Source organism: Eretmochelys imbricata, chromosome 18, assembly GCF_965152235.1.
Source record: "Eretmochelys imbricata isolate rEreImb1 chromosome 18, rEreImb1.hap1, whole genome shotgun sequence".
Classification (NCBI taxonomy): domain Eukaryota; kingdom Metazoa; phylum Chordata; order Testudines; family Cheloniidae; genus Eretmochelys; species Eretmochelys imbricata.
The window spans coordinates 2,949,644-2,964,426 of record NC_135589.1 but is presented as its reverse complement, the minus strand read 5'-3'; the positions used below and the strand labels follow the sequence as shown (position 1 = coordinate 2,964,426).

Below are 14,783 nucleotides of genomic sequence, written 5' to 3'. Positions count from 1 at the left end.
CCTAGTGGAGGTGGGAGGGTCCCAGAATCCAAATGTCAAATTGAACAGCCCCTTAGCCCAAGCATCATGAGCAGAGGGAATGTGTGTGTGTGTGGGGGGAAACGACAACGACACCACAACACATGCAGATTTGCTGTTTGGTTTGTACTGAGCATGCTCAGTAACACTGCTGACACCAGCTGCCCTCACTCTGCCCCCCCAACCCCCACTATCCACAGGCATGGGTCCTCTCTGCCCATGAACCCAAGTCAGCTGGCATGGACCAGCCGCAGGTATCTAACTGCAATGTAAACATACCCTTAGAAAAGGGTCCCAAATCCAAGCCCCGAGTCTGAACTAATTTGGGAAGGCTCGGATGCTGGTCTGATCTGCATTGCTGGGGCCTCTCTCATTAGTCAAGAGAAGAGGTCAGTTTATGTAATAACTTTCCCAGAATTCTTTAAAAAAATAGTAAAGAAAGAGGAAACTAATGCTCCTGGCAACAGCCAAATAACTGCTTAATAAATCTCATTAGCGTCCGTAAGCTGTTTAACAGGATGTGCTATTTTAGCGGAGCTTGGAGTGGGGGTAGTATGTGTCGGTGTGTGTTTTCATGTGTGGAGTGGTTTTGGAGTGTGCAAGTATTCACATTGTGTTGCAGCATGCAAGTGTTGTGTTACAATGATGGATGCGTCACTCTCCACGTGTGCACGTGCGTGGCAGTTTGTTTCCATGTGTGGGGATGTGCTGCAGTTTGAGAGGTTTCATGTTGTGGGGTGTGCGATGGATGTGTGCTGTGTGTATGTCTGTCTGTGTGAGGACAGGCTGCAAAGCACAAGCACGGGGCAGCATGAGTACAGCAGAGAATGTTTGTACTTACACCAAGCCTTTCCCCCTTACCTTCTGAGGGGCGTTGATGACTCCAGTGTTATAGCCAAACTGCAGGGAGCCCAGCACTGCTCCTCCCACCGCCAGCATCAAGCGAGCTGTCATCTGCTTCAAGAGAAACATGCGGTCAGGTTGGGAAATGCTCCTCTCTCCAATGTAGGACTGTGGGGGCAGCCCCCGGTCCAGGTCACCCACCTGGCTCCTGACCTGAACCATTTTAGGATCCAGTCCTCTGGATCTCAACTGGGCAGCGGCTGTGCACGTACAAGACTTGTACACCCTTCCCTGCCCCCTTCCCATCTGCAACGAGCCAGGAGATTTAGGGCTCATCTTCTCCTGGCTTCCAGCGTATCCACTACTGAGCGAGAGGCTGAACAGAGCAGAGCAGTCGTCCCCCAGCTTTCTCCCTACTCAGAAAAGTAGCCCCCAGTAGAGAAGCTTGCAGATTGGGGCATGGATAGTGAATAAAAAAATCCAAAGTCCACCCATGCAAGCTCACAAGTTGCAGTGGAGTTGCACTGATTGACATGAAGACAGATTTGGCCCACTGAGTTAGTATCCCATAAAGGGTATCCCTTGTTAGCATTTCCTTACTTGTTCCATCAATGCAATTCTAGATTAAATCCACCCATTTTCTACAGCAAAGTGTTTGACCAGATCTTTCAGGGGTTAATATATACGTGTGTATGTATCATATTACGAAAAGCAGTTTCCTGGGAAAGATGGGGAGCCTGAATCTCCTCTCACTTAAAAGGATACAGGCCTGAACTAAACAATCCAGGACCCTTGGCACACCTCAGATGGGAGCCCTGATCACCATACTGTGGCTGTGGTCTCTTCTTCAGAGTTAAGATGGCTGGGGCTACTGTTTCAGGCTATCTGCAGACTCAGGCAGGTATTAGTCATTTATTAATTGCAGTCGCACCAAAAAGCCCTGGTGATGGACCAGAATCCCACTGTGCTAGGCGCTGTACTAACAGAAGAGACAGCCCCTGCCCCAAAGACCTTACAGTCTAAGGAAACTCAGGTCAAGTTTTCAAACTTTTCTTTCAATCCAGAGGTTGAACTTTTTTTTTTTTAAAGCAAATGCTGAAATTGTGGGATTCCAGGCACTGGGCCATAGGCATGGGCCTGCCCTCTATCCTGGGCGTGCAGGGCAAGGTCCCTGTGCAGGCAGTATTGCCGGGGCTTTCGTGACAGCCCTTTGTTGCATGACGCACATTGTTGATGAATGCCTGACAATTAGGTTCAGTGGTAGCCTAGAAGAACTGCATCAGGCCTCTGAAGATGCCATCGCCTGGCTAGTCTATGCATATGCTAAATAAATAATAGTGATACCGTATTGACCTCCATGGAGTTACTCTGGCTTTAAGCTTGTGTAGGTAAGATAAGTATCAGGTATTGGCGTTCACTAGTTTAAATCTCTGCAGAGCTGAGTACCAGAAACCTACTGTTTATGAACTGGGGCTGGGACAAACAGTACATCCATTCCAGGGAGCAGTACCCATCCTCCAGAGTCAAGGTCCTCTCTCCTCCCAGAGGATATGCATCAGAAGGCCCCATCACTTGGGCAGGAGAAGGGGTAATGCCATGGCATCAGGGCTGAAGTTTGAAAGGAAAGCAAACGCAGGGTTGCACTTGCAGCCTGGTTCAGCCGAGGCAAACAACAATCTGTCAGTATAGTTCAGTTACTCAGCAAAATCCCTGCATTTATGCAACGCTCAATGCCTACAGCTACTTGGCAAGTCCTCTCCCACTACCTCTCCCCTGCCTAGCGTTCGAGTAACAATTGGCAGTTTGTTTGGAGGAAGTGGGAGGGTGGGGGTAGGGAGTGTCTACGCAGGCTGGTAATTGGACACCTCCATGAATGGCCCATTGATCCAGGCAGGAAAGTCACCAGTAGCTCAGCCTGGTGGCTGTACCCAGAAAACTGGGATCCACTTTTCACAGGCTGGGCTGATGAGCTTTGGAATAGCCATGTGAAATTAAAGCCCTCTCTTTGATTTCTTCACACCCGCTCTCTGAAGCAATGTTGGTTTGGTGGAGGGCAGAGTTTGCTGAAACAGCCGTGCAGGTTTGCCAGATCTCAGTGTGCCCTTGTTAGAGATCCCAAACCTTTAACCTAGGCCATGTGCATCTGCCGGGGGCGTAGTAGGGTGATGATCCAGCTCCACCCCAACCCCTGTATTGTACAGAGCCAGGACCCAGAGCCTGGTCACATGGGAGATTCAGTCTCAGAGCCACAATTTAGTCTAAGGTGCCACAAGTACTCCTTTTCTTTTTACAATTAACTGCAATTACTTTTTTGCTCAGAAAGGACCTGCAGGGGTCAGACCATGACCGAGGCCTGTGTACAAGACACCTGCTCCTCCTCTGCCTTAACCACAGGAACTCTGCTCTACAGCATCTGCCAATCTTGGCTCCCCAGACACTAGCCTATGCCCTCTGCCTGCTTACATCACCCCTGCAGCCCTGGAACAACCCCTCTGGGCCCTTACTCATGTCAAAATCCTCCTTGAAACTGTCTTCCTCGTTAATCCGCCCACAGATTGATTCACAAGCCACAGCTCAGGTCCCTCATCCCTTCCTCTCGGCAGCCCAGCTTCAAGAGCCCTCTCCTGCGCAGCTCTTGGCTTAGCCACCTGTCTTGTCTCTGTCCCTCTGACTCTGCACCTCTCCTCACAGCTCAGTTGGAAGCAGAGCCTCCTTCCATGGCCTGGTCCCCTTCATTTCCCCGCCCTCTTTTCAGAGGGGGATGCTGAACCCACTTTTTAATTGCCTGACTTTAATTACCAGTCGCTGATTTCATTGGGTAGCAAGTATGAGCCTGGATAGCCAATGAGGTTACCATCTCAAGTTACCCAGCAACAGTTAACGAGATGCCTCAATTAAGTCATGAGATCTGCATCCACCAGCAAACAGGAATGATGGAACATGAGAGGCAGCTCAGCATTTAAAGCTTTCCCAGAACCTTCCCAAAGCAGGTAAAATGCAAGTCTCCCAGTCCTCCCTTGTCTAATCATATGGGCACTTGTGTTGATTTCAGAGCAGGGGGTTGTACTGGTTTTATGAAATGCAAACAGCAGCAGTGTTCCCACTGGAATAGTCCTCTGCTGTGTTTGCAGCCCAGTGCTAACATGGGAACCTGGGTGCAACAATGAATGGCAACAGATCTGCTCTAGTTCAGTCACAAGTGGTCATCCAATTGCTGCATGAAGTCCTCTGGCCTGTATTATGCAGGAGGTCCAACTAGGCTATCCTAACAGTCCCTTCTAGCTGTGCCATCTGTGAGCCTATGTAAAGAGAAACTGACTAGGCTGAGTAAAATGCAAAAGACAAACAAAGGGCATGAATGGTGAAAAGTATGTTCAAGGCCAGTCACTGGTAGCTTTGCACTGCTCAAGTGACAGAGCAGCTGGAGCATACCAGCACATCTGGCCCTGCATCTGTAGGGTGCACTCAGTTGTGATGCAACAGATGGGGAGAGGGGGATTTGTTCTGTTTTAAGACTCAGGCCCTCCTCAGCGAGGGCAGCTTCTCCTGGATTTCAAAGGGGCTTTGGGCTAAGGAAGGAAACACTGCATGATTGTTGCAGAGCTCCAAGCACCACTTTTTGAAACAGGGCCAGTTTCTCCATCTGCATAAAAGAAGCCAGGCTCTGGGTTGAGTGGCCAGCCGAGAATTCCCCTGGCAGCAGGGTATCAGCTAGTGTAAAGATATCAGAGCTGGGTTCTGTGCCAATCACTCTGCCCCCAGCCTGGTACAAGGGGCACATCAAAGAGTAATTCAGTGGGGAAGGACAGGACTGAGTTCCACCCTGCTACCCCAGTCTACAGCTGATACAAGGTCCATATGCTGCTGGCATAAATTAGAGCAGCCCCTAAGCTGCTCTAACTCATACCAGATTCAGTGCCTGCTGGCTTGCAAAAATCAAGGAGCAGAAGCTGGTATCAAGAGGATCCGTACAAGTTCTAAAGCACAAAAGTCCATAAGATAGACATCCCCAGTGGTGCACAATCTGCACAGGGGTGAATTTTACCCTGTGGAAGTATCGGTAATGGTTATCCTTCCAGTTCAGAGATGCCAGGCCTTAAGAGGAGCAGGTCCTAGTGCCTTTTGACACCACAAAGACCAGAGATACTGGGCACCGTGAGAAGTGAGTCGCTCTGGGTACAGCTAGTTCTCTCAAGCCCAGCTGACCAGGGCTAGGAGCCATCACCTGCAGCCCAAGCCCATTTCCCCAAACACACTGAGGGACAAGGACATACACCCAAAGGGCTGGGAGGATGGGGATGAAGAGGACACTGAGCCTACATAGGAAGTCAACCTCTGGGGGCTCTGGACAAAGATCTCACTTGAGTTTGATGAAGGGCTGCAGGCAGCTGGTGGCCTGAGACTGACAAGGAAGGGGTGGAGCATGTGAGCAGATGCACACACCATTCATGATGCACAGGGCACATATCGCATGGGATTCAGGCAGAAGCTGAGGTTTTCAGACAGGTTTATAATGATTCCTTTAACTGCTCACTTTGTTCCTTTTTCTCACAGGCACTTCTTTCTCTGTGTTGCTGAGCTTATGTAGAAAGGGGCCACATCCCGTCCGTATAGGTTCAGAGAGGAAAGAAATCCCCTTCCCCAGCAATACATGCTTCCCCTTCTCACCTCGCACTCCTGAATGCCAGGCATGGCATCCAGCTACCATGCCTGCCGGCACCCCATGCTCCTGCAGCATGTTCTGATGTTCAGCCGGTGCTAATGCTAGGCACTGAAATGGTGTGTCCCTTTAAGGGCACCGTACCAACGTAACCCGAGAATACCAGCAGGCAGAGGCTGAGCACCCATGCTGTTACCCACTGCTAACACGAGAGCACTGAACAGGAGGCTGTGTGCACGTGACTGTATTTACTTTCTACTATGTAATACATTCCCCTTTAAAGGGGGCACAAGGTGGGGCTCACTGTGGTTAATACAACTGCACCCAGTAATGATCTGGCCCCATTATGCTGGGTAAGGCACAAACCACCATGTGCTCCCACCCACACTGAAAACATGTGGCAGGATGGCTCTGGACCTAGCATTGCCACCTGGCCTGGCTAGTTTTTGTACTGCCTTGCTCATGGCCAGTCAAAAGATGTATTATGTGCCAGGTTTTTTGGGTGATGCCCGTAGTGATCATGAAACTACTGGCTATGCAGATCACGGCTGGGAGCACAGCTCGTACCCTGGTCCCTTCCCTCTACGGGGCAGGCCCTCACCTGCAGAAACCATGGTGGCTCCTCTTGGTGCCAGGGACCAGCAAGCAGAATGGACAAGGAGTGGGGTGAGGGAGGCGGTGGCTCCTCCTAGGAGGGACAATAGGTATTCCCTTGAAGGCTCCAGGAAGTGGTATGGACCCCAAGAAGGCTCTCTGGTAGGGTTGGCAATAGGACCCTTTTTGTTTGGGGTGGCCTGTGACAGGGTTTTCTGCATCTTGTAGGTGGCAAACCTACCTGGGCCCCCAGAGATTCAGTACCATTCCTAAACCTCTCCCCTCCCTTCTCCTGATTCTAGGAAGCAAGCACAGAAGGAGATCTTGGCTCCTTCCACACAGAGCAGAACTATTTTACAGCTAAAGCCATTTATATGCAGTGGTGGCTGAACTAGATTAAATACAGTTTGGCTGTCGCAGATCTGATCCTGCAGGCCTGGAGCCAATGGCAGTTTTGACACAGACTTAAATGTAAGTAGGACCAAGCCCTACAGTGGATGGGGCCAGACTGGGCTAATCAAAAGATAAGCCATTCACACTGGCCAGCCCCACGGAATTTCAGCCTTTTTTGGCCATAACTGGGTTTTAATGCAGCTCTTAGACACACTCATTTGTCCTGTGCACATGAAGCCTATGACTTCACTCCTGAAAGCTGCTCTCTGTGAATGGATTGTAGTGGTCCCTGCCAGCCTTAGCTGTATGGCAGGATCAGGGCCCTGTCTTTACAACCTGTGGCAGGTTTGGAAGAAGCAGAAAACATGGGTTGCCCTATATGCCTTAGACAGGCCTGGAGGTGGCTGGACAGCTGTGGAGCAGCTCCCTCGCCTTATCAGCGGTTCAATCCAACTCCCAGTTAATCCAATGGGAATCTTTTCCAGCAAATGAACTGGACGGAGCTGGACCAGACTTCTGCTGCAGAGCCTGGCACTTCCCAGCTGCAGACCTCAACAGCAGCACTGAATGAAGCCCCTCAATACATGGGGCATGGATCAGCATCAGCACAGCACACAGTGGATCTGCAGCACAGGAAGGCTAACTTGCTCAAGGTCACAGGAAGCAAGTGGCAGGATGTCAATGCATGGGCTCCTCCCAGGGGCCCCACTGGCTTCAGGGCAGCCCCGAAAGCATCCCCACCGTTCGCCCTCTTGAACCCCTCAGTCACCCAGCGGCTTTGTGATCCAAAATACCCCTCCTTCTGTCAGGTTTATCATCAAATCATCTAACAAAAAACCCCTAAAAGTTTCTCTTCCAATGCCAGCCTTCCTGCCTGGGGCCATTCCTGCTTTTGCAGGCCACGGCCAGACCAGACTCTTTTCCTTCTGACACCTATGGAGTCCGCTGTCTCTGACTTCCAGGCTCAAAACCTTCCATGGTCAAGGGTCTCCCGCAGGAGCTGCTCACTGCCAGCCACAGCATCCTCTAGTTTTCTTTCTGAAGATTGCATCATCCCCTTTCCCCAGCTTCTTGCTGCTCCTTATAGGGTAATCACCTGATCCCTGGCACAGGTGTGTCTTCTTCCTAACTAGGATTGGCTGGCCCCAGGCTTCTAGCCCTTAAAGGGTCAAGCCATCCTGTTACACAAACCAGGAACAGATCCTGGAAGTTAAGACCCTGTCCCATACTCTGTCCTTTCTGCACAGCTGATTTCCTTCATTCCAAAAGCTATTTTGCATAAATCATTGCCACACCATGACCACACAAGACAGCTTCCCCCTACGAAAGCAACAGTGTGTCATCACTGTGGACATGAAAAGCAGCTTGCGTTTGAACATGCCCTAACACCACTGTTATAAAACGATTCTTAATTTTTTAAAAGGCCAGTAGTTGCAGCTTTATGTAAAGCACACAAGTCATCCCCCACCCCTCCAAATAAAGAAAGGTCCAAGAGGCAGACTCCTCTCCCCTGCTCTCACGGAATCAGCTCCTACCAAACAGAAAAAGACTTTCCTTCTGCCCCATGCTGGAGCAGAGCAGTTCACACCAGCCTGAAAGTATAAGAATATTTCTAATTAGTCATCATGATTTGCACACCCTGAATGACGAGGCAACAATAAATGGCAATAAACAGATCTTCAGAATATTGTACTATGAAGCATTACGTCAATAAGATTGCACCACGCTGTTTGCATAGAACTAATTATTGTACAGTGAGCTTTTACGGAAGGATACCGTAGCACAGGTCCTTGACGGGTTTGGATGTCTGGTACAGTCAGGTGCTGTACTGGTTCTCATTTAAAAGGAATTTGATCCATGCAACTACTATAAATTCACCTTTCAATGTGCTTTCTCCAATTACATTTGGAATCACACTGATTTGCCTTCTCTTCAGCCAGATGTGCCTTTCCTCTTGCAGGACTGTTTAAATTATCAGTGGGTGAACATCTAACAGACATCTTACACCATGGCCAAGATTTTCAAAAGTGACTAGCTATCTTAGAGCACCATAAAAGGGCATAGTTTATAGAAAGTGTGTGCTCAGAACTTTGAAAACCAGGTCCCCTTTAAGTTATTTCAAGATGGGCATCCAAAAGTCACTAGCCACTTTAATTGGCCCATAGCTTAAATAAATAATTTTACATACTGCACGTATTAACACCTTCAATTGTTAAACCTGAAAATTTTAAAGATCAATTTACTCTTCACTATTTATGTTGTATGTTGTTTTTACTTTTTGGATTTCTATCTTCTTGTACAGTGAAAATTATCCAGTCAGTGTCACTTTTGTTTAGAGGCAGTTTCCATTCAATTCCATTCTCAGGTTTTCATGCAGGATTTTGAATTAGTTTAGGTTGCAGTCAAGGCAGAAGAATATTTGCTTTTTTAAACTTTCCATTAGAATTAAACATTTTCTATTAGTTGCCTCTTATGGAAGTCTTGTAGAAGTGAACAGAAAAGTAACTTTTCTACAGGGTTTTTTTTTTAAATCCATCATATAGATCATATAAAATGATAGCTTTGTTACAGAATTCTAAAGGATGGTTCAAAACTCATATGAAGAGGATTTTGTGCTTTATTAAATTCTGCAGGTATTAAGGCTAATTTTTACTAGAACCAAATTAAGTTTCTACCTAAATTCTATTGTTTTTGTCCCCAGAAAATTCTTATAGCATTTCCTATTATTGAGTCTCCACCAATAAATTTTACAAAACCTAAATTTTGGGTTAAATTTATCTCTTTAAAAGGTTTAATGGTCAGATCAGGCACCCTAAAGGTTATAAGTTTGGATAAGCTTTGGCTAGCCATCTGGAGTCTGGAAAATTGGGAATGAAAATGAAGCACAGCCTCTCCCATGATATTTTGCCACTTCCTACTTCATGGACTAGCCTGAACCAGGAAGTGTAGAGACTCACAAAGAAGATACTTTTAAAGGTGTTATTTGTAGCCTTTTTGACTCTCACAAAAGGTTCAGTTAGGGCTAAAATTAGTTGAGTCTGAATGGACTCTTATTTTATCCTAACTGGATCATCCATTATCTCAAATTTAGAGATACCCAACAAAATCTTCTACCACTGAGTTAAGACTAAAGTTTGTTTAGTTGATAAACAGGAGTATCCACAGCTGATTGTCTCTTTCTACTGTGTTTTTTATTTGTTTTGTCTTTTCCCTCCATCCTTACACCTATTAATTCCTCTCAACTTCATTTAAAAGGGCTCAGTCTGCAATTAGGAACAGGAAACAGGAAATAAGGAACTCTTTAGTCCTAGAAGGGAATTACAGGACTTTCCACCTTTGTAATGAGGGAGGATAGAGAGTGTAATGCAATCTGCTACATAACATGACCCAGTCAGTTGCAGCATATCCTGTAACATGTTACAAAAGTAGCAGGGCTCTTTCTGAAGGCTACTAGTAGCAGGGCTGGAGGGAAGGAAATTACAGCATTTTGCAAGCAAAGCTGTGGGCTCTGCCTAGGCATCAGAAGGTGCTGTATTGCAGCTGTATAGTGGAGGGTGCATCAGTCAGATATTCATTAGATCAAAACAGTGGTTTAAGAAGACCTGGTCTTGTGATGTACATTAGAAATACAGTTGGAGTTGCAACCCCTACTCAGGTAAGTAATCCTTCCTCCCAAGTGGTCCCCCAAGTTCCTGTAAGTCAGGGTTGCATGGTCCTGTGCAGATCATGCTATCTGAGGAAGGTTTCATTGCCTAAGTTATTATGTTTGGGATGTGACCCAGGGATTTCCCTCCCCTATCTCCGCCCAGAAAGCATGGGAGCTACTACACATAAAAAAAGCAATGACCGGATCTTAACACAGAGAATGGAGATTGAGAGATCCGGCTGGGCGCCCCCTGGCAGGAATGAAGGCCCGGTACCTAGAGCCTTGCAACAAGCCTCGGTAAGTTACAGATGGGGGAGCCTCGGGAACCTCCCCAGCGCCGCACTGCCCAGCTGTGCCCCTGGATCCCTGCCGCCGCCCGCCGCCCCCCCGCGCTGGCAGCTGCTGCCGCAGGCTCGAAGCTAGGCTCCCCCCAGCCCGCTGAGAGGGGCTCGCCGCCGGCCGCCAATGGGCAGCGAGCTCCGGCGGGCCCCGCCCGGGGATGTCGGGCTCGCTCTCCCCTTTGGCCTACATCGCAGGGGCTAGCGCGACACCGCCCCCTGGCGCCGGGGACATGCCGGCAGCTTCCCTCCGAATGGAGCCGGGGCAGCGGCTGCTGCCAGCCCCGGGACTGTGCGAGCCCAACCCGCGGCAATCCCAGCCCAGCCCGGCCCATTGCTCAGTACCCGGGAGCCACGAAGCCACCCCCGGCCCGGGCAGCGGGGAAACGCGGGCACCCCCAAGACAGGCAGCCGGGCCCGACTGGATGGAGGCAGCGGGTAACGGGGTGCCCGGCTTAGCCGGTGCTTGCCCAGCGCTCTGGTCTCTACTCGCCCCGGGGACCTTTATGATTAAACGGTCTCCACTCGAACAGCTTGAAGTGACACCCCAGAAATGAAGGCAGCATCGAGAGGTTGAAAAGATCCGCTAAAGAGAGACGAGGAAATATCCTCTAAGCACAGAGCTGATAGAAACCAGCCAGTTCTATGTTTATGGTAGGTGAACCGGCCCCCTGTCCTCCTTTGGGGCTTCTACAGCCAAATGCAAGCTACTGCGGATTTACACCATTGTGCCCGAGATCAGAATCTGGCCCAGCGTTGGACTTCTATGTTCAACCGGGCAAAATTCCCTCAGTCCCAGCCGCTCGCCTCCTCCCCCTCCGGAGCAAGCTGTGCCTGTGAGGTGCTCCTGGCTGTCACGTCCCAGAGCTCCGGTTCCAAGCCCACAGCTGGGCGCACAGGAACGCTCCACTCCGGGAGCTGCCAGCCAGCTCCCCACCCAGCCATCAGCACTCCTGAAAATGCACAAGAGCGCAGCGAACTAAATACAGTAACGCGCTGATCCCAAACCACATTCCAAAGCTAGGGAGAAAGGAGGGAATCTGGAGACAGTGTTGCACAAATAAACTTTGTAAGCATCTTGACCCAGAAAACACAGACTGGCGGAACAGCATTGCTTCTCCTGTGCCCTCCCTGCATGGTCACAAGACCGGTTATTATTTTAAAAGAGATGGGTCTCTTGAACAGAGAGGGAAGGAGCCTGCTGGACTGAATTCCCCGCCCTGGACTCTAGTATCCCCTTTCATTGCACACTGGGGTCTAAAATCTGCTTTAGGGACCCGACCGTCAAGTATGCAACTCGAATTAATTGATTGTCAATTGACTCAAAGTACCTAATATGATTGTAAGTGCTAGTCTACACATTTATCTTCACACAAGAGCTGCCAGTTTAAGGAACATCATTATTTTAAATCAATTTGGTTAAACTGGTTCAACCCCCTCTGTGGACGCTCTTAATTCAATTTAACCCAGTCACAGTGATTTAGTTTAAATTAGCAAGAAATCATTTTAAACTAAATCGATGTAAGCCAGGTTTATACCAAAAGAGAGGCTACATAGGGGTTTGCGTGGATACTCAATTTTTAAATATACAACCATTATAAACTCGCCTAGTGCAGCTAGCCCAGCGCAGCCAGACTACAAACCTTTGTTCCATGGCCACGGTTTAGCAGCTGTAATCTGGAGTACCACCACCCAAATCAGCTATACCAGTGTAACGCAACAGATAAGCCTGTGAAGTGGAAGGTAACCAGGGAAGATGTGAGCAACTGGGGAACAATTTACTCATTGGGATGATCTGAGACCCATAAGAAGTCAGATCAGAAAAGACCACTTGGAGTCTCAGTCTGAACCCTTCTGTTCTGTGGAGTTAGGCAGGGATGGGATTTTTCTGTTTTTTGCTTTGGATCCCCCACCCTCTTTTCTTCATTATAAAACCTATTCTTTTACCATGAGCACCGATGTAATCGTCACATACCAGTACTCTGTAAAACAAGGTGACTGCTGTGGATTGGAGCCTGAGGGAGGAGGGAAGAAAAACAAAACCTAAAGGGTTAATTAATCCACTTAGTGTTTAAGAGCTCCAAGTCCGGACTAGCATTAGATGGTCCTAGGTATGGTCCAAGCACAGAACAAAGCAGCTCTTCAGGGCAGGGACTACTAGGGGGCTCTTCCACCAAGCAAATAAAAACAAGAAAAAAATCCTTTTAACACGGTCCTGCAAATGTACCAAAAAGAGGGAAAGTCAAGCCTGTGTGGGGATTAGATTATAGGGGATTTGAACGATGATGCGAGGCCCAACTCAAAGGAAGAATTATTAGAAATACATACACTATTTCCCCCCTTAAGGCCTTACTGTGATTGTATAATTTGTAAGAGGGTATCCTTGGTTACTCTCTCTGGGATTACATCCCTGCTCCAGTTCAAACAAGTTCCATGCAGGAATCACCACCTGGTGAAATTCTGGGCCAGACTAGACAGTCATAATGGTCCGACCCATTACGTAACGGGACAACGTAGACCGAAAGAGCAGGACTGCCAACCCCACATGTTCAAAAATCCCGAGTCGGGCCCCCCATCTTTTAAAAATCAGGCCGCTCCCCCAATAAGATTCGGGGTTTTTTATTTGCCTTCTGGTCTGAACCTTTGGAGGGGACCTGGCCTCATTCCCAGCTTTTCTCCATAACAAGCCGTGCTCGGAAAACATGTCAAACGGAAGGGGAGATTCTTATTGAAACCCTCGATTCCAGACGGTAGGGCTTGAAAAAACCGTCAAGTATCAAGGAAAAAAATCCCAGGAATTGGCAACACGGGAAACCCTCCAGCTTTCCGAAGCACCGCATCCCCTCGGCCCTTGGCTCGCTGGGAAAACGGGGGGACTTTGCTGCGAACGCGGGACATCGAGCCCCGTCCTGACCCGTAAGCCTACAGCCCTTCCCTCCTGTGCCACTAGGAGCTTTGGGGTCACCAGCGTCGGCCAGGCAAGGCTAACGCGCACACAGGAAGGCTGGGGTATTTTAAGCAACTGAATACAGACCGGCTACAGGGGCGGGCATCCTTCCCACCAAACCGCAGCACCAAGTTTCAACGAACTCTCCCCCCCGGTCCAGCCCCAAAGGCTGTGGAGCGGGGGTTTAACCCCCCAGTCCTAAGCCCTGCAAACTTGCCCTTTTACCGAACACCTCGGACATGGCTTGATTATCTTGCATCTGGGATTCCGGCAGGGAACTCCCCCCCCCCCCATCAGTCACTTGTCTAAGGGTTTAATTTGTTTAGTTATTTTATTTTAAACACACGATCGCCGCTCGAGGCTGAAAACTTTCCACTCCGCACGCTGCTGGGACTGGGCTGCGCTGCGCAGTACCCCGACCCCCCAGGTTCCGCCGCCCCCGCCGGGCAATGCAGGATGGGGCGTCCCCGGAGGGAGCCGGGGGGCAACAGCCGGGTCCCATCGCTGCCAGCGGGGCACTGGCTAAGGAGCCCAAAGCAGGCGGCGGCTCAAGCCCACAAGGCGCCAAGGAGGGGGAAGGTTTAAAACAGCCGCCAGGACTCGCGCCCCCGGCGATGCTCCATAAGGCGCAGGGGGCTCCTAGGGTTTTCAGCCCCGCCTCACGCCCCATTGAGTCCGGCCCGAGGGACATGGAGCCCGCACCCAGCCCGGCGGCCAAGCGGCCTTGCTGGACCCGCGAGAGCCGCCTTCCCTCTGCGCTGCGGGTGAGCGCAGACCAGCCACCCTGCCCCGAACGCCCCCGGCCACGGGGCTCGCCCGGTGCGCGTCGCCTCGCCCAGGGCCAGGCAGGCGGCTGCTTGGGGCAGAAAGACTCCGGGAAGCAGCGACCCCCCGCAGGCCGCTCTGCCCTCCCCCAAACCCCGCTTCCCTCCGAAACGGCCACGCACACGCCGCCCCCGCCGGAAGGTCCCGGGGAGCCTCCCCCCGCCGGGCCCACGGTCACCTTGCTCCCCGACTCCATGGTGCTGCGCCCGCGCGCTCTCTCCAAGGGACGCTGCCCCGGGCCAGGGCGCCGAGCCGCGCGGGGGGGTGCGGGGGGGGTCCCGGCGAGCCGACGCGAGTCCTCCGGCGCGCTGCTGCGGTGCCCCGGCGCTGCCCGTGCCGCGCGCTGCGCTCGGAACGCGCCGTATAAGCCCTGGCCCGGCCGCCGCGCCTTGACCCGGCTTAAGTGTGCGCGTGTGTCGCGAGCGCCCCGCCTGATTGGCTGGCCGCGCGCTCACGGGGGTGTGTCGGGGGTGCGCCGTTGGAGGGCTCGAGGGCCCGGGCGCTGGGCCCTGAGTGGCT

At 50.6% G+C, this 14,783-nt stretch overlaps 1 protein-coding gene across 1 annotated transcript in view; it reads right to left on the bottom strand.

Annotated features, from left to right (window-relative positions):
• SLC2A1 (solute carrier family 2 member 1) overlaps positions 1-14,545 on the bottom strand; it is a 36,938-nt gene extending 22,393 nt beyond the window's left edge. The window contains exons 1-2 of the mRNA XM_077837154.1: positions 14,443-14,545; positions 880-972 (exon numbers count right to left, since the gene is read on the bottom strand). Of these exons, the coding sequence (XP_077693280.1) occupies positions 880-972; positions 14,443-14,460 (111 nt within the window). The 5' untranslated portion in view covers positions 14,461-14,545. The remainder of the gene's footprint in view (positions 1-879; positions 973-14,442) is intronic.
• Between the last annotated feature and the right edge of the window lie 238 nt (positions 14,546-14,783).